Source organism: Oncorhynchus mykiss, chromosome 14 (assembly GCF_013265735.2).
Source record: "Oncorhynchus mykiss isolate Arlee chromosome 14, USDA_OmykA_1.1, whole genome shotgun sequence".
NCBI lineage: Eukaryota > Metazoa > Chordata > Actinopteri > Salmoniformes > Salmonidae > Oncorhynchus > Oncorhynchus mykiss.
In genome coordinates this window covers 8,831,145-8,849,427 of record NC_048578.1, presented here as the reverse complement: position 1 = coordinate 8,849,427, position 18,283 = coordinate 8,831,145, and the positions used below count along the sequence as shown (strand labels likewise).

Below are 18,283 nucleotides of genomic sequence, written 5' to 3'. Positions count from 1 at the left end.
GGAAGAGGTTGAGAGGGTAATGGAGGTGGGAGATTGCCGTTTGAGGAAGCCATATGGATAATTTGTGTTTGATACACATCAAGCATAGATAGATATATTGAGGTCTAAAATTATTGGCAACTTTTATAAATATGAGCAAAAAAATATACAAAAACACAAATACTGAGCTATATTGTACACTAAAAAAATACTAAAATACAAATACTGAGCTATATTGTACACTCAAAAACATACTCAGAGATGAAGTGCTAAAAATTCTCTAAAAGATAGGGGTCAAAAGTATTGGCACCCCTGTTTTCAATACTCCAGCACCCTGAGCCTTGAAATAATTTACATTTTGAGCATACAATATAGCTCAGGGTGTGTATTATGTATTTTTTGCTCACCTATATATTTTGTGTTGATTTTACAAACGATAACAGAATAATGACTCCATTGTGTTAATAGCCTCTACATCTGCATTGTTTGCTCTTTGGGGTTTTAGGCTGAGTTTTTTGTAGAAGTACTTTGTGACATCTGATGTAAGCTTTATACATACATTTGATTAAAGTAGTTCAATGACCCATATTAAGAAAAAAAAATGTCATGAAAGTAATGTTCTTGTTTCAGCGCTTTGAGAAGTGTTCTGAATGATTAAACAGAGCAATATTCTTTAGGTCAAAAACCTGATTATTTATGCCATGAATCTTTATAGCTGTACGCTCCTTTTTATTAAGCCCATCTCTCGTCCGAGTCAAACAAGATTGTGTGATATGCAGGTTGAACAATTGCCAGCTGATTGTTGAGGAAACTTGTTAAACAGCCATTGATAGTTTGACTGAGGAACAAGGAAAACAGTCATGAACTCTTAGGTTAAATCAGTCCTGTGTTTATGACTCAATGGCATACGAAAGCACTGTAAATCAGTTATAAACCTACATTTCCTTAACCAGGCCCACTGCAGCAGAAATGCTGCCATCACTTGCATGAGAAGTCACACCTTAGGGAATTGAGCCATGAGCTCAACGCAGGAAATAGTTCCGGGTCAAATGACCACAGATAACCCCAGCTAGAAGTTTCCCTTCCAGCTAAATATTACTAACAGATATACAATAACTGCATCAATGTTCACCCAAGGTCATTCCAGGGCAAGTGGCAGGGCTCATGGTGCACCATAAGCCTCATACTATGCAAGTTAGTGCCCAGACTTGCTTTAAACTTTCAAGGAGCCTGTATTGTAACGAAGACAACAGCAATTGTACAGAACAGAAATCAGTGCTCATGTTATAGCATGTCAAAGTCACCTTCTAGTCTTAACAGGAATCTGCCACAAACATCAGCAAGTAACATTTGGAATGAAGACCAAGCGAGAGCCTATGCTATATAGACTGACAACTAAACCAGGGACGAAACTACTAGAATGAAAATGGCATACCCATTGACAAGTCTAGTCACTACCACTGCTTGACATTACCTGCACACAAATTTGAGCTGAATACAAAAACAGGAGTTTAAGTCTTTATTTAGTTGTACTGCATTTGTGCGCAATATAAAAATTGAAATAACCAAGGACAACACAGAAAGGAAAAGTGTTACAATACCATCACTCCAAAAAGGGCAGGTTGACATTTTTATACCAATCAGACAATGTGGACAAGATGGGCATCGGAGCAGGACTTGAGTTATAGAAATTCAAGGCACAGCATGTTTCATCAGGAGTGCTACAGAGACATGAATACATCATTACTTTTTTTTAAATAAAAGGCCCTTAAAAACAAGCCCATATGCTAAAGTGTGCTTTACATTTTAAGGAGGGACAGAACAACCAGCATTCTAAATACTCCTGCAGTCAAATCTTTTTAGAGACATTTACAAAAGACATGGCATACAGACACCCAGTTCCTTTGACATACACGTGAATCCACATTGAATGTTTGGACTTGAAATGAAGACTGATGGTTACCTACCTACCAGAGCCATGATTCAACAAGACTCCAAATACGATACCAACAACTCTGTAAACAGCCAATAAGCATGAAATGTCAACTCTGATAAACTTACAATGCACAGTTCAACAAATCAGACATGGCCTTAAACATTCAGGAACATGTGCAGGTGTCAATCAGATTGGTTTAAATGTATGATTAGTGGAGTTTTGGGAAGCAAGGGACGAGAGGGGGTGGCGTGTCACTACTCAAGTCAGGATTGAAAGTCAAGTAGCTCAGGGCCCGGTATCCCAAAATAATCTTTACGCTAAGTTCATCATTAAAACCATAAGATCCTATGGTTCTAACAATTAACTAAGCCTTAAGATGCTCCCGGGAAACCAGGCCCTGGTCAGTACACCGGTCCCTGGTCAGTTGCACTAAGTCTCCGATAACACCACTGTGTGAGTCAAGCAGTCCACGGTCAGTCAAAAGTGACCCTATCTCATAAAGTTACCACCTCCAATCTCCCTCTTGTAGCGGTTGGTGAGGTGGTCTGCTTGCACTGTGAGTTTTGACAGGACACCAAACAGTCCCCTGAGGTGGTAGTGGAACTGGCCTTCCAGATCAGAGCCCTCTTCACCAGGGAGCTCCCCAATTATCAACTGCTGCTCCTCTTGCTTGACAGCCATTTCCAGGAAGCTGGCCCCACCGCTCATCTCCCTCTTCAGCAGGCCCCACTCCATGTCATTCTTGATGGACTTGAGGAGGAGGTAGTGCTCGTACATGTCCTTCTGCTTGTTAGGGTAGGGAGGCTCGTTCTCCACCACCACAACCTGCTGGCTCTCCTGCACCTCCAGGGGCACATCCCGCAACAGGCTGGGTACCATGATGGTCTCATCCATGTTGTTGGTTGCAGCGATGAAGCGGTGCATCACATTGAGGAGGGAGTTCTTGTTGCTGGCCGGGTCACTGCTAATTTGCATCATTGTGGAGGTTTTGGCAAGACTTGGGTTTGCAGGAAACAGGTGGAGTAAGGTAAAGTTTGATGTTAAGGCTGACTGATGATCTAAATGTCACTGTGGAAATAGAAACATTGAAGCCATGAGACAAAATATTGCATCCCAGCGTTATAAAGAGAAGGCCATTGGTCAACAGAATACAGCCACACTAATAGAAAGGCCTACTAAATAAATAGGCCATCACATCAGCCTACTAAGAACGCAGCAAAAAGGCATGTACCACTATTGTCTGCTTATGACATTTTCAGCTGGTAAAGTAAGCGTGGCTACACAACAGTAAATGGAGACATGAACAGAATGAAGAGCCACTTCAAACAGGGTTTAAAGGCTTAATCTGACTACTGCGTACCAGAGTAGGCTATGGTTTTGGGATGCCAATGACAGAACAGAATGTCCACACTAAAACGAAGGTAGCCTACGCTATCAGAAAAAAACATTTTCCCGCAATGTTGCGAACAAACAAGGCGTTATACATTTAACCGGTAGCGCTTCCTGTAAAATCTAGTATAGTATCTACATGACCTTGCCATATTTACAGAAAACTGAGAGCGCCCAAATAAACGATAAGTCTCGAACAAAACAAATACTGACCTGTGCAAACTCTTTCTTGATAATATTCCTTGCTCCACCCGCTCGTACAAAAACACGTATGTGTATATACTTCCTCGGCTTTTGTAGCCAGACGTGGACCTTTATAGTGGGCACGCCGGCTAGAAAAAAACGACCTCTCCCACTTCACGGTTTCAATGGCGCAATAGGATAGTATTGAGGAAATGGGGCGTTAACTTTAGGTTACTGACAGTGATAAAAAGCAATCAGAGAGCACATTATTTTGTGAGCTTGTCCGCAGCAAAGACCCGCAGTAATGTTACCGTGTTTTTAAGCTTGATACATTGTTTCAAAAATCATAATGAGAGAATCGGTGTTTGTATATGGCAACTATTTTAGTTCTAATCACGAATGGTCATTTCAATGCACTCGTTTTCTAAAATATATTTTATTATTATTAGCCTATTACCCTATTATGTAATAGTCCACAATATAGTAGGCCTTATGTGCCTATTTATTACGAGTCCTATCCTACTTTTGCTCTCATAGCCTAGGCCTACTAAATACGATACAAGCACACAATGAAACGGCTGACATGATTAACTAGAATGCTTGAAACTATGATAGTTGAAAGTGTTCAGTGTATACAGACCAGTCTTGCTTCATAAATAATTAATGACGTGCTGTCATATGAAAATACAGAAGTGGACTGACTTGAAAAGTTACCTTGGCCACAAATTGTGTGAGACAATTGGATCCATAGGATAATTGGGGTCGATTTTCTAAAGGCTCTGTGTGAGTCACAGCCTTTTAGAAATCACTAAGGGTCTACAATACTGTCATCTGGTGTTCATTTCAACACATGCCACATCCATGCTGAAATGGAGTGGTAAATTCAAGCATAGATACATAGTGGTAGAAATAACTCAAAATCAGATTTTGCTTTGCATTTTACTAGCTTTTCATTGATTTAAACATTTTATTTATACATTTCAGCTTTTGTTGTATAGCATATGATTATAATAACTAAACATGCTCATTTATGAACAGTGATTGCATTGCTGTGATTGCTGGGATACTATGGTTATAGGTATTCATAGCTGTATTTAGTACGTTACAGCCTTATTCTAAAATTGATAAAATAAAATAAAAATATTAATCAATCTACACACAAAACCCCATAATGACAAAGCAAAAACAGTTTTTTAGACATTTTTGCAAATGTATTACAAAAAAAACATAAATCTTATTTACATAAGTATTCAGACCCTTTGCTATCAGACTCAAAATTGAGCTCAGGTGCATCCTGTGTCCATTGATCATCCTTGATTGGAGTCCACCTGTGGTACATTCAATTGATTGGACATGATTTGGATATGCCCACACCTGTCTATATAAGGTCCCACAGTTGACAGTGCATGTCAGAGCACAAACCAAGCCATGAGGTCGAATGAATTGTCTGTAGAGCTCCGAGGCAGGATTGTGTCGAGGTACAGATCTGGGGAAGGGTACTATAACATTTCTGCAGGATTGAAGAGCCCAAGAACACAGTGGCCTCCATCATTCTTAAATGGAAGAAGTTTGGAACCACCAAGACTCTTCCTAGAGCTGGCCGCCCAGCCAAACTGAGCAATCGGGGGGAAAGGGCCTTAGTCAGGGAGTTGGCCAAGAACCCGATGGTCACTCTGACAGAGGTCAAGAGTTCCTCTGTGGAGATGGGAGAACCTCCCAGAAGGACAACCATCTCCTCAGCACTCCACCAATCAGACCTTTATGGTAGAGGGGTCAGAAGGAAGCCACTACATGACAGCCCGCTAGGAGTTTGCAGAAAGGCACCTAAAGGACTCTCAGACCATGAGAAACAAGATTCTCTGGTCTGATGAAGCCAAGATTGAACACTGTGACCTGAATGTCAAGCGTCATGTCTGGAGGAAATCTGGCACCATCCCTACGTTGAAGCATGGTGGTGGCAGCTTCATGTTGTGTGGATGTTTTTCAGCAGCAGGGACTGGGAGACTAGTCAGGATCAAAGGAAAGACGAACGGAGCAAAGTACAGAGAGATCCTTGATGAAAACCTGTTCCAGAGCACTCAGGACCTCAGACTGGGGCGAAGCTTCACCTTCCATCAGGACAACGACCCTAAGCACACACCCAAGACAACGCAGGAGTGGCTTCGGAACAAGTCTCTGAATGTCCTTGAGTGGCCCAGATCTAACATTTCCGGAGAGACCTGAAAATAGGTGTGCAGCGACGCTCCCCATCCAACCTGACAGCTTGAGAGGATCTGGAGAGAAGAATGGGAGACACTCCCGAAATATAGGTGTGCCAAGCTTGTAGAGTCATACCCAAGACTCAAGGCTGTAATCGCTGCCAAACATGCCTCAACAAAGTACTGCGTAAAGGGTCTAAATACTTTTGTAAATGTGATATAAAAAAAATAAAATAATAATATACATATATATATATATACATATATTTGCAAACATTTCTAAAAAAAACAGTTTTTGCTTTTTCATTATGCGGTATTGCATGTAGATTGATGAAGAAAGAAATACAATTCAAACCATTTTAGAATAAGGCTGTAACGTAACAAAATATGGAAAAAGTCAAGGGGGCTGAATACTTTCCGAATGCACTGTACATTACAATGCATACACAAAAACACGTTCAAGTTGCAATCACAAGTAAAAATCACGGCATTAATGAAACTGAAAGACTTTTGTTGATTAATTTGCATAGGTAGGGTATGGGTCACTTTTAATATCTCTGTCTTGGCCTGTGGAATAGAGAGAAGGTGGGTTCTTCGGGTGGATCTGCCTGACACTTGTCCTCGACAGACGGGTAACCAGTGTCTGAAGGCGTATTTAAACAGGAAGACAGTAAAGTCCAGACACAGTTTCTCTCTTCGCTTCAAATCTAATCAAATCTAATTTTATTTGTCACATACACATGGTTAGGAGATGTTAATGCGAGTGTAGCGAAATGCTTGTGCTTCTAGTTCCGACAATGCAGTAATAACCAACGAGTAATCTAACCTAACAATTTCACCACAACTACCTTATACACACACAAGTGTAAAGGAATGAAGAATATGTACATAACAATATTTGAATGAGTGAAGGTACAGAACGGCATAGGCAAGATGCAGTAGATGGTGTAGAGTATAGTATATACATATGAGATGAGTAATGTAGTGTATGTAAACATTATATGAAGTGGCATTGTTTAAAGTGGCTAGTGATACATTTTTCATATGGAGTAAGGGCAGTGATAGTGAAGTCAGAGCATCCTTGTATCCAGGAAACGCCGTGCAGAGGCTGCTTCTGCAAGCACGCTTCTGTATGCGCTCGAGTTGGTCAGAGAGGCCTTGAGTCAAGGAGCTGTGCCAAGCTGGTGCGACAGACTCTAGGCAGGGTCAAACATAGCATGTGTAGATGGCTACCAGGTCCATTTGTGGTACGTTAAATCTTATAAATCATTGATTCGATTTGGTCTTTCCTATGCAGATTATTTTATCAGGGTTTTGTCTGCAGAGAAAAGTATTGGCTGGGCCACCTAAGTGTTTTTTCGTGCTGACTATGTCCAAACAGTAATTTTTCAGTGTAAACTTAAATGACTTAAACCAGATATAATGTACGTAGAAAAGACAATGGACCAGTTCCTAACAGGGAGATTCTCATATTCAAATAATTAAGCATTCAGGAGTATTTTTATCATGGCATGGGGCCCCCATTGATTTTGTTATAATGTTTGAGTCACTCAGCATAAGTCATGACAAAATGTGTAGAATTGAGGAAATTACCTTAACTGCTAACTGTTATGTCCACCACATGGCAAAATGTATAGAATTGCAGGAAATTACCTTTAAAACAGCTACATTTTGTCACCAGCCAGCAGGAGGGCCTCTACAATGTTTGGTCCATGGTCACGCCCATGGACATGAAAACACACACAATGACACACTTTCACAGACTTGCAGGTTTTTCTCATCTATCATAAGGGGACATGAAGGGGGCGGGTTTCTCATAAATGTTACAGGATCTTGCATTTTAAAGGGTTTAGGGCAATGTCACTTCTATGGACCTATTCTTATAGACCAGTTGAGGTTGCTTTTGGTGTGGAGATATTATCCACTGTACAATTATGGATTAAATTTAAATCATTAACATATATTTCCAGCGATTGTCATTGTGTCTGGCAGCACTGTCAATAACTGCAAGGAAGATCAATAAACCTAACAGTGCTCCCTGGGCCACACCCCCTGTGAGTTCTTGCCAGTCAGAGGCAATCTTGATAGCCCACACTAGTGGTGTGCTGGTCAGCTATTTGTTCACCCGCACCCGCCCCCAATTGCTAATAACCCATCTGCAACTGCCCGACAATATGTGATAAAGTGAAAATCTGATGCCTGCACCCCACCCTAACCCGCTAATATAGAAAATGTGCTGTAGGCTAGTCAGAGATGGCCGGGGGCAGATTTTTTTTTGCCTGAGTTAGATACACAATACAGTATGTGGAGAAAAAGCCCATGGCTTTATTTGATGGTCTAAGGGGATGGGACAATTTTACAATATTGTCATTCAAATGGACCAGGTAAGAAATTGTGTCTGTTATGCTGCATTTGTTATGCTGCACTTGTAATTCTGAGACAGACATGTAAAGTTAGCATATGTTTGTTAATATTTATTTCATTCATTTCATTTAAATGGGAAAACTGGGATTGGTACATACACATATCTCAATGCATTTCTTTAAAATCAAGATTGCTAAAAAAAATCCCCCAGTGTGAAGACCCCCACAATCAACAATCACTCCTCTACGGGAAATAAACAATTTTGGCAATCCCAAAACAATTACAAACAAATGGCCCGGGCCTTACTACATTGGGAGCTCCTTTAACAGCCGGTTTCTGGTACCTAACATGTTCTCCCAAGGTCGCGTGCCTCTAGAAGAATTTCAAAGGGAGAGATACAAAATCCTTGTTAAACTCATCAGAATACTTGGTAGTGGACATTCCATCAGTCCTGGAAGAGAAAATAAACTTGTAGTTAGTTTTCACTATGCGAAATCTTAATCAATCTTCACAATCTTAATCAAACATTTTAATTCCGCCTTTTTCTGAATTACTTTGTGTATGCTGTCTTCCTATCTTGGGAGGCCTTAGTTATGTACCTCACTTCCCTTTTTTTAATCGAGCTTGCTGCAACTGGCACTGCAGGAGGCCTCGATAACACCTACTAAAGTTGAAACCATCCCAGAGTTCTTTCCACTAGTCTCATCTTATCGTCAAGGCCTGTTGCATTTGACGTATGGCTTGCGGTCTATACTTCCTGTCCCTGAGAGAATCAATAGTCAAAATATGAAATCTGTTATTTACACGTCCGGGGGTGCCAGTTTATCAGCTCTTTTGGATCGGAGTCCTCATTCTACAAAAAACATCTACTTGATTCAGTCTTTACACTTAGGTTGGAGTCATTAAAACTCATTTTTCAACCACTCCACAAATTTCTTGTTAACAATCTATAGTTTTGGCAAGACGGTTAGGACATCTACTTTGTGCATGACACAATACATTTTTCCAACAATTGTTTACAAACAGATTATTTCACTTACTATTCACTGTATCACAATTCCAATGGTTCAGAAGTTTATTACGTTGACTGTGACTTTAAACAGCTTGGAAAATTCCAGAAAATGATGTCATGGCTTTAGAAGCTTCTGATAAGCTAACTGACATAATTTGAGTCAATTGGAGGTGTACCTGTGGATGTATTTCAAGGCCTACCTTCAAACTCAGTGCCTCTTTGCTTGACATCATGGGAAAATCAAAAGAAATCAGCCAAGACCTAAAAAAATAAATAATTGTAGACTTTCTTAAGTCTGATTCATCCTTGGGAGCAATTTCCAAGCGCCTTTAGGTACCACGTTCATCTGTACAAACAATCATACACAAGTATAAACACCATGGGACAACGCAGCCGTCATACCGCTCAGGAAGGAGAAGTGCTCTGTCTCCTAGAGATGAACATACTTTGGTGCGAAAAGTGCAAATCAATCCCAGAACAACAGCAAAGGACCTTGTGAAGATGCTGGAGGAAACGGGTACAAAAGTATCTATATCCACAGTAAAATGAGTCCAATATCCACTTAACCTGAAAGGCCGCTCAGCAAGGAAGAAGCCACTTCTACAAAACCTAAAAAAAAAAGCCAGACTGTGATTTGCAACTGCACATGGGGACAAAGATCGCACTTTTTGGAGAAATGTCCTCTGGACTGATGAAACAATAATAGAACTGTTTGGCCATAATGACCATCGTTATGTTTGGAGGAAAAAGGGGGAGGCTTGCAAGCTGAAGAACACCATCCCAACAGTGAAGGACAGGGTGGCAGCATCATGTTGTGGGGGTGCTTTGCTGCAGGAGGGACTGACGCACTTTACAAAATAGATGGCTTCATGAGGAGGGACAATTATGTGGCTATATTGAAGAAACATCTCAAGACATCAGTCAGGAAGTTAAAGCTTGGTCGCAAATGGGTCTTCCAAATGGACAATGACCCCAAGCATACTTCCAAAGTTGTAACAAATTGGCTTAAGGACAACAAAGTCAAGGTATTGGAGTGGCCATCACAAAGCCCTGACCTTAATCCCACAGAAAATGTGTGGGCAGAACTGAAAATGCGTGTGCGAGCAAGGAAGCCTACAAACCCGACTCAGTTACACCTGCTCTGTCAGGAGGAATGGGCCAAAATTCACCCAACTTATTGTGGGAAGCTTGTGGAAGCCTACCAGAAACATTTGAACCAAGGTAAACAATTTAAAGGCAATGCTACCAAATACTAATTGAGTGTATGTAAACTTCTGACCCACTGGGAATGTGATGAAAGATATAAAAGCTGAAATAAATCATTCTCTCTACTATTATTCTGACATTTCACATTTTTAAAATAAAGTGGTGATCCTAACTGACTTAAGACAGGGAATTTTTACTAGGATTAAATATCAGGAATTGTGAAAAACTAAGTTTAAATGTATTTGGCTATGGTGTATGTAAACTTCCAACTTCAACTGTATGAAATAAACAAAAAGTGTATCTATCATATAGAGTTCCATCAAAACGTACAAAAATTTGTCAGAAAGGGCTTCACCAGAGTCTGTCACCCCCACTCTGCTCAAGAAATGAACAGAGAATGTTACCATGTAGAACTTCACCGAAGTTCGGTGCCTTTGCTCCTGCTCAGTTCATAAATTGAAAAGAACTGTTAAATTGGAGTTTCACATAATGTCATTCACACCTGCTAATGTTTCAACTTAATCCTTCATGTCAACAACCGTGATGGCGCTTCCTCCCGTAAAGGCTTCAATTGAATCCTTCACCTCAACAACCGTGATTGTATTGCAATGCACTGCACCCAAAGTGTGCCAAAAAGTGCTCTCTTGTGCGCAACCCAAAAATACAGAGTTCTCTCTTATCAATGTTTTTGTCACATTTACACACCAGACAGTATCAATCAAATGACATTTTAACCTATGTTATTCACTTAATTTGTAGTAGAGTCACACACATAGAGAGACAAGCGACAGAACTCTTAACATTACTTGTGAGGTGGAGCTTTACATGAAATTAATCTTTACAAAATAATATGAGAAGTCACTCACAACTTGTATCTACCCTGCAAAATACACAGGTAAAAAAAAAATGAAATTGGAGAAGAAAGAAAGATGATAACAGGGACAACCAGCATGGAAGTCATGAGCTAATGATCTAATTTGTTCTATTCTCACGTGTTGCACAGCATGACCTGCTGCTACAACAACCATTTGTCCATGATGTTGATCCATGGTGCAAGTAAGAGACAGGGGTTGGAAAAAAATAACAAAACACCATAAATATCAATGTGTCAAAATAAACTATAAAATAATTGTATTTTGAAATGTATTTAATTTAAATACATACATTTTGTATTCTAAAATGCTGAAATAAATTTGCAAGTAGCTGGCTCAAACAGCAACGACATTCTCAGTCACGGTTACAGAGATGTTTTACTTGCTATGACTGTGATATGTTGTTGTTTACCTACCTTAGTTGAATGCACTGACTGTAAGTCAGTCTAGATAAGAGTGACTCCTGGGTATAACTATTGTCCTTGTTTCGGGGTCGGGGAGCAGAGTAATACTCTGCATGCTTTGCAATAGTTCATTTAGCAGACTGTCTTATCACACCAGGGTGCCATCAGACTTCTGCTACCAATGCAGGGTGAAAGGGAGCCACAAAATTGTGAACCAATATAAAAAAAATGGTATAGAAAAGTATTTTGAAAATGTCAATTACAGCTCTCAAATGTATCTTGTTACAAAATACATAGGAGTGTAGTTCAGTCCTGTAACGTCTGTGTCCAACTCACACTCCCAAACACTTAGATCCCCAGAACGCAGCCCACTTTCCAGTTCACGCTCCAGATCCCAATCACCGGAATTCTAATCACCTGTTCACACACCTGCAAGTCATCATCCCACACTATTTAGTTCAGTTCTTTGCATCCCATCAGGTATTGTTTGTTTTGAGACACTTCTTTTGGAACGCTGGTTGTTCCTGTCCTGCTCTCCTCCCAGGTATGATAGTTTTTGCCATTTTTTGGACCTACCGTGTATGACCTTCTGCCTACCCCTGGACCCAGCTATCTGCCTCCTCCTATGGCCCCTTTCAATAAACACCTTCTGCGCTTGAAACCAGCTCTCTGTCTCCTATCGTGTTCAGTGCAGAATACCTCACCAAAAACGACAGATGGATTCAGCGGAGCCCGACGAGAGGAAAGGATCGATGAACTCTGCGACCTCCTTCACCAGTCCATTCCTGCTTCACCGATACCGATTGTTCATCTTCCCCTATATCCATGCCTAGTAAATACGACGGCTCCCCAGGGAAATGTCAAGGATTTATCATGCAGTGTAACCTGTACATAGACCATCACCCCGCTGACTCCACCTCTGACAAAGACAGGGTGGACTTCATCATCTCCCTACTCACAGGCAAGGCTATGGATTGGGTCACAGCTCTGTGGACCTCTCAAAGTTCTGATCTGTATTCTGAATCACGTTTCCACGCCCTCTTCAAGGAGGTGTTCGATCATTCAGTTTCAGGTCGTCACACCGGGGACCTGTTATGTGAGCTGCGACAGGGATATCAGTCCACCACTGAGTATGCCCTTGAGTTCCGCACCAAGGCTGCCCGGCAGTGGATGGAGTGAACCAGCTCTCCTTACAGTCTACCGAAGGGGTAGAGGACCTTGGCTGCAGAGGAGATTTAACGTACCTCAACCAATACATCCGGATGTCCATATCCATTGGTGGACCGCAGACCTATACAGTCAGACGCCCATTGCCTGCGAGTCTTCCACTCCCTTCTCTCGTCCACCATGGTCCAATAGCCCCGAACCCATGCAACTCGGCCGCACCCCTCTCATGCCTGCAGAGAGACAAGAGGTTACATGAAAACCTGTGCCTCTATTGTGGAGAGTAACTACCGACTCACTAGCTGTTTGGTTTGGTATCCCAGCTCTTCTTTCTGCTAATGGGGTCAGGAAATGGGGGGGCAGGAAATGTCATTGACGAACAACTGGTACAACAGTTAAGAGTCAAACTAATCCCTGTTAATCCTCCCTTTAGGATTAATGCGCTGGACAGACAACCTCTCGGAACTGGTCGTGTAACTTGCATGACCGAACGTATCACCCTTCAGATTGGCCTCGTTCCCTCTGAAGTCATTCAGTGAATGGTGTTGTCTTCACCTAAAGAACCCCTCATCCTCGGTCACCCCTGGCTAAGCCTTCACGACCCTGCCATCTCCTGGCGACAAGGGGAACTGCTGTCATGGTCTCCCACCTGTTTAGGAACTGCTTCAGTCTACCCTGTCGAGCCACCTCTATAGAAGGATCGGAGTCTGCCATTCCAACCCACATCCCACCTGTATATGCCCAGTTTGAGCGTCTTCAGCAAGAAAAAGGCGTCCATTCTGCCCCCTCATCGCCCGGAGGACTGCGCGATCGACCTCGTTCCTGGGGCCGCCCCCTAAGGGTCCGTCCTACCCCTTGTCCAGCCCAGAGAACGAGGCTATGGACACCTACATAGTAGAGGCCCTCAACATGGGATTCATCCGTCCATCAACATCTCCAGCTGCATCCAGTTTATTTTTTTGCGAAGGAAAAGGATGGTAGTCTCTGTCCCTGCATAGATTACCGACCCCTCAATGACCTGACCAAGAATTGCTTCCCTTTTCCTCTGATTCCGTCCGCACTAGAACAAGTTGGACAGGCTACCATCTACTCCAAACTGGACCTACGTAGTGCTGACAACCTGGTCTGTATACGAAGTGAGAATGAGTGGAAGCCAGGGTTCATCACCACTAGGGGTTACTAGGAATACCTGATTAGGCTCTACGGTCTCACCACTGCTCCCGCAGTCTTCCAGTCCATCATGAATGAAGTTTTCCTGGACAGGATCAACCAGTTCATCATTGTGTACATTGATGATATCTTGATCTACTCTCACTCCCTTGCAGAACACGTACAGCATGTGCAACAGGTCCTCCAACGACTACAGGACCACCATCTTTATGTCAAGGCTGAGAAGAGCGCCTTTCACGTGACTACGGTAACCTTCCTAGGGTTCGTGCTGACACCAGGAGGGGTCAACATGGACGAAGGCAAAGTCACGGCCATGTTTAACTGGCCCAAACCTGCCACCTTAAAGGAACTACAATGGTTCTCCAACTACTACCGCCAGTTCATCCGAAAATACAAATGACTAAATACTCAGTTCAACTATATGTAACTGACACAAATACTGCCCATCTCTGGTAACAAATGCCATAGTGATCCCATTGACAGTACATTTCAAGTACTCTATTGTGATTATGGCAGATTTTCATCTTCATTTGAACGGTGTCGACTAGGGTAGGCCTGTCCTTAATCAAGGTGGAAACTTTATGGTGAGGCTTGTGAAGTTCCACAGAGCGAGGTCACAATAGTTTGGCAGGACTTGACAGCTTTCTGTTTCTTACTGACAACAGAAATCATACACCTTGTTGCCAGGTCGAGCATAACAGTCGACTTCAAGTCGAGAGCTGGACTGTCATTAGTTTCTCCATAACCTCCACCATCATAAAAAAATGTCTTCAGCACCGGCCTTGTCTCTGCACTGAGGGCAGCTGCAGATGAGACTGGTGTAGATTATTTTGATCGGTTTACATATGACCAAAGGATCAGGGTTGATGTTTTATTCTGATAAAGGAAACCAACCGCATTCATAAACTAAATGTTGAGCTGCCCTCGCGCACCAACTCCTCACTTCCACATGGATAATAGACCGTGTGAAAATAAGAATAACATTTGTCTCGTTTGATAATGATGCAATGTAGAGTATAGCCTATGGGACTGGGCTAGCCAACTTTCATAAATGACAGCCAAGCATTACGTAGAGTTAGTGCATGACGTGCACTTGCAAACAAACAGTAAAATATCGTCTAAATAACAAACAAAAACACATGCCATACCGGATAAACAAACAACATCCATAAATTAAATGTTGTGCTGTCCGTATTCATCAACTTCTCTGTAAAGTATAAATTAACAACCGGACACATGAATAGCCATGCTAGCCCAATGACGAATTGTAGGTATGTACTGTAGCTAGCTAGCATGTACAGCATTCACAAATCAACAGATAAAGTTCATAAATGCATGGAATATATATATATAATATACCATAATATTACAATGTTAGTAGCAATATAAACTATCTGTTTTAACATACAGGATTATGACTTTCATGGGACAATTTTTCAATTACCTAGGAGGAATGCAGAAAGAGAAGGAAATGTGACATTAAAAAGGGCACATACAACAAAAGGAATGTACAGTAATATCAGGCATGGGAACTAATCAGATTTTATGTAAATATACAACATGAAATTCAACACTTGTTACATAAACACCGTTTTGATTTCAGTGTTTAATGTAGCTCATGCAGTAACTGTGTGAGAACTACCGGATCCCCCAGATTGGAAAGCTGGTCTGGTCCTGTACCACCGATATACTTGCCAATGCCTCCACCATTTCCCCACCACACACACCACAGACTGAAGGCCGGTTCTTAAAGGGTAATTCCGCCAATTTTCAACCTCATGTTAATTTATCTCCAAGACCAAACCCGTGTCTACATGTGTGAAAACAGCATGTTTTTAAGATCGATAATGTTCTAAAAAAATGATCCTCTGACATTACAGGGTGAATAGTTCTTAAACGGTTTCCATAATGAATACACCACAGGTGCATGCAATTTTCATACCATTTCAGTCAATAAAAAAACAAGGCAAGCCTATAAAACACTCATTTGAGTTGCGACACAGTTGTTTCAAAGATGAAAAGATAAATAAAGACGCCTAACTACCAAAACCTGCGGGCTCTCCTTCACTGCAGCCGAGTGAGTAAAGCATTTAAACATGTTAACCCTCGCAAGGCTGCAGGCCCAGACGGCACCCCCAGCCGCGTCCTCAGAGCATGCATATTCAATCAATCCTTATCCCAGTCTGCTGTTCCCACATGCTTCAAGAGGGCCACCATTGTTCCTGTTCCCAAGAAAGCTAACTGAGCTAAATGACTACCGCCCCGTAGCACTCACTTCCGTCATCATGAAGTGCATTGAGAGACTAGTCAAGGACCATATCACCTCCACCCTACCTGACACCCTAGACCCACTCCAATTTGCTTACCGCCCTAATAGATCTACAGACGAAGCAATCGCAACCACAATGCACACGGCCCTAACCCATCTGGACAAGAGGAATACCTATGTGAGAATGCTGTTCATCGACTACAGCTCAGCATTTAACACCATAGTACCCACCAAACTTGTCATTAAGCTCGAGACCCTGGGTCTCGACCCCACCCTGTGCAACTGGGTACTGGACTTCCTGACGGGCCGCCCCCAGGTGGTGAGGGTAGGTAACAACATCTCCACCCCGCTGTTCCTCAACACTGGGGCCCCACAAGGGTGCGTTCTGAGCCCTCTCCCTGCTCACCCACGACTGCGTGGCCATGCACGCCTCCAACTCAATCATCAAGTATGCAGACAATACTACAGTGGTAGGCTTGATTACCAACAACGACGAGACGGCCTACAGGGAGGAGGTGAGGGCCCTCGGAGTGTGGTGTCAGGAAAATAACCTCACAATCAATGTCAACAAAACAAAGGAGATGATCGTGGACTTCAGGAAACAGCAGAGGGAGCAGCCCCCTATCCACATCGACGGTACAGTGGTGGGGAAGGTGGAAAGTGTTAAGTTCCTCGGTGTGTACATCACAGACAAACTGAATTGGTCCACCCACACAGACAGCGTTGTGAAGAAGGCGCAGCAGCGCCTCTTCAACCTCAGGAGGCTGAAGAAATTCGGCTTGTCACCAAAAGCACTCACAAACTTCTAGATGCACAATCGAGAGCATCCTGTCTGGCTGTCTCACCGCCTGGTACGGCAACTGCTCCGCCCACAACCGTAACGCATCACCGGGAACAAACTACCTGCCCTCCAGGACACCTACACCACCCGATGTCACAGGAAGACCATAAAGATCATCAAGGACAACATCCACCCGAGCCACTGCCTGTTCACCCCGCTATCATCCAGAAGGCGAGGTCAGTACAGGTGCATCGAAGCAGGGACCGAGAGACTGAAAAACAGCTTCTATCTCAAGGCCATCAGACTGTTAAACAGCCACCACTAACATTGTGTGGCTGCTGCCAACATACTGACTCAACTCCAGCCACTTTAATAAGGGAATTGATGGAAATCTATGTAAAAATGTATCACTAGCCACTTTAAACAATGCCACTTAATATGTTTACATACCCTACATTACTCATCTAATATGTACAGTGGGGCAAAAAAAGTATTTAGTCAGCCACCAATTGTGCAAGTTCTCCCACTTAAAAAGATGAGAGGCCTGTAATTTTCATCATAGGTACACTTCAACTATGACAGGCAAAATGAGAAAAAAAATCCAGAAAATCACATTGTAGGATTTTTAATGAATTTATTTGCAAAATATGGTGGAAAATAAGTATTTGGTCAATAACAAAAGTTTATCTCAATACTTTGTTATATACCCTTTGTTGGCAATGACAAAGGTCAAACGTTTTCTGTAAGTCTTCACAAGGTTTTCACACACTGTTGCTGGTATTTTGGCCCATTCCTCCATGCAGATCTCCTCTAGAGCAGTGATGTTTTGGGGCTGTTGATGGGCAACACAGACTTTCAACTCCCTCCAAAGATTTTCTATGGGGTTGAGATCTGGAGAATGGCTAGGCCACTCCAGGACCTTGAAATGCTTCTTACGAAGCCACTCCTTCGTTGCCCGGGTGGTGTGTTTGGGATCATTGTCATGCTGAAAGACCCAGCCACGTTTCATCTTCAATGCCCTTGCTGATGGTAGGCTTTGTTACTTTGGTCCCAGCTCTCTGCAGGTCATTCACTAGGTCCCCCCGTGTGGTTCTGGGATTTTTGCTCGTTCTTGTGATCATTTTGACCCCACAGGGTGAGATCTTGCGTCAGATCGAGGGAGATTATCAGTGGTCTTGTATGTCTTCCATTTCCTAATAATTGCTCCCACCGTTGATTTCTTCAAACCAAGCTGCTTACCTATTGCAGATTCAGCCTTCCCAGCCTGGTGCAGGTCTACAATTTTGTTTCTGGTGTCCTTTGACAGCTCTTTGGTCTTGGCCATAGTGGAGTTTGGAGTGTGACTGTTTGAGGTTG

General features: G+C 42.4%; 1 protein-coding gene across 1 annotated transcript; it reads right to left on the bottom strand.

The window, feature by feature from the left end:
- Positions 1–1,484: 1,484 nt before the first annotated feature.
- mid1ip1l (MID1 interacting protein 1, like) lies at positions 1,485–3,747 on the bottom strand. The gene is made up of 2 exons (XM_021561058.2): positions 3,518–3,747; positions 1,485–2,983 (listed from the first exon to the last, which is right to left on the bottom strand). The coding sequence occupies exon 2, from the start codon at positions 2,891–2,893 to the stop codon at positions 2,405–2,407; it is 489 nt and encodes a 162-aa protein (XP_021416733.1). The 5' UTR covers positions 2,894–2,983; positions 3,518–3,747; the 3' UTR covers positions 1,485–2,404.
- Positions 3,748–18,283: the final 14,536 nt, after the last annotated feature.

Excerpts from the sequence above, each read along its gene's own strand:
- mid1ip1l (XM_021561058.2), bottom strand. The coding sequence starts at position 2,893 with ATGATGCAAATTAGCAGTGACCCGGCCAGCAACAAGAACTCCCTCCTC.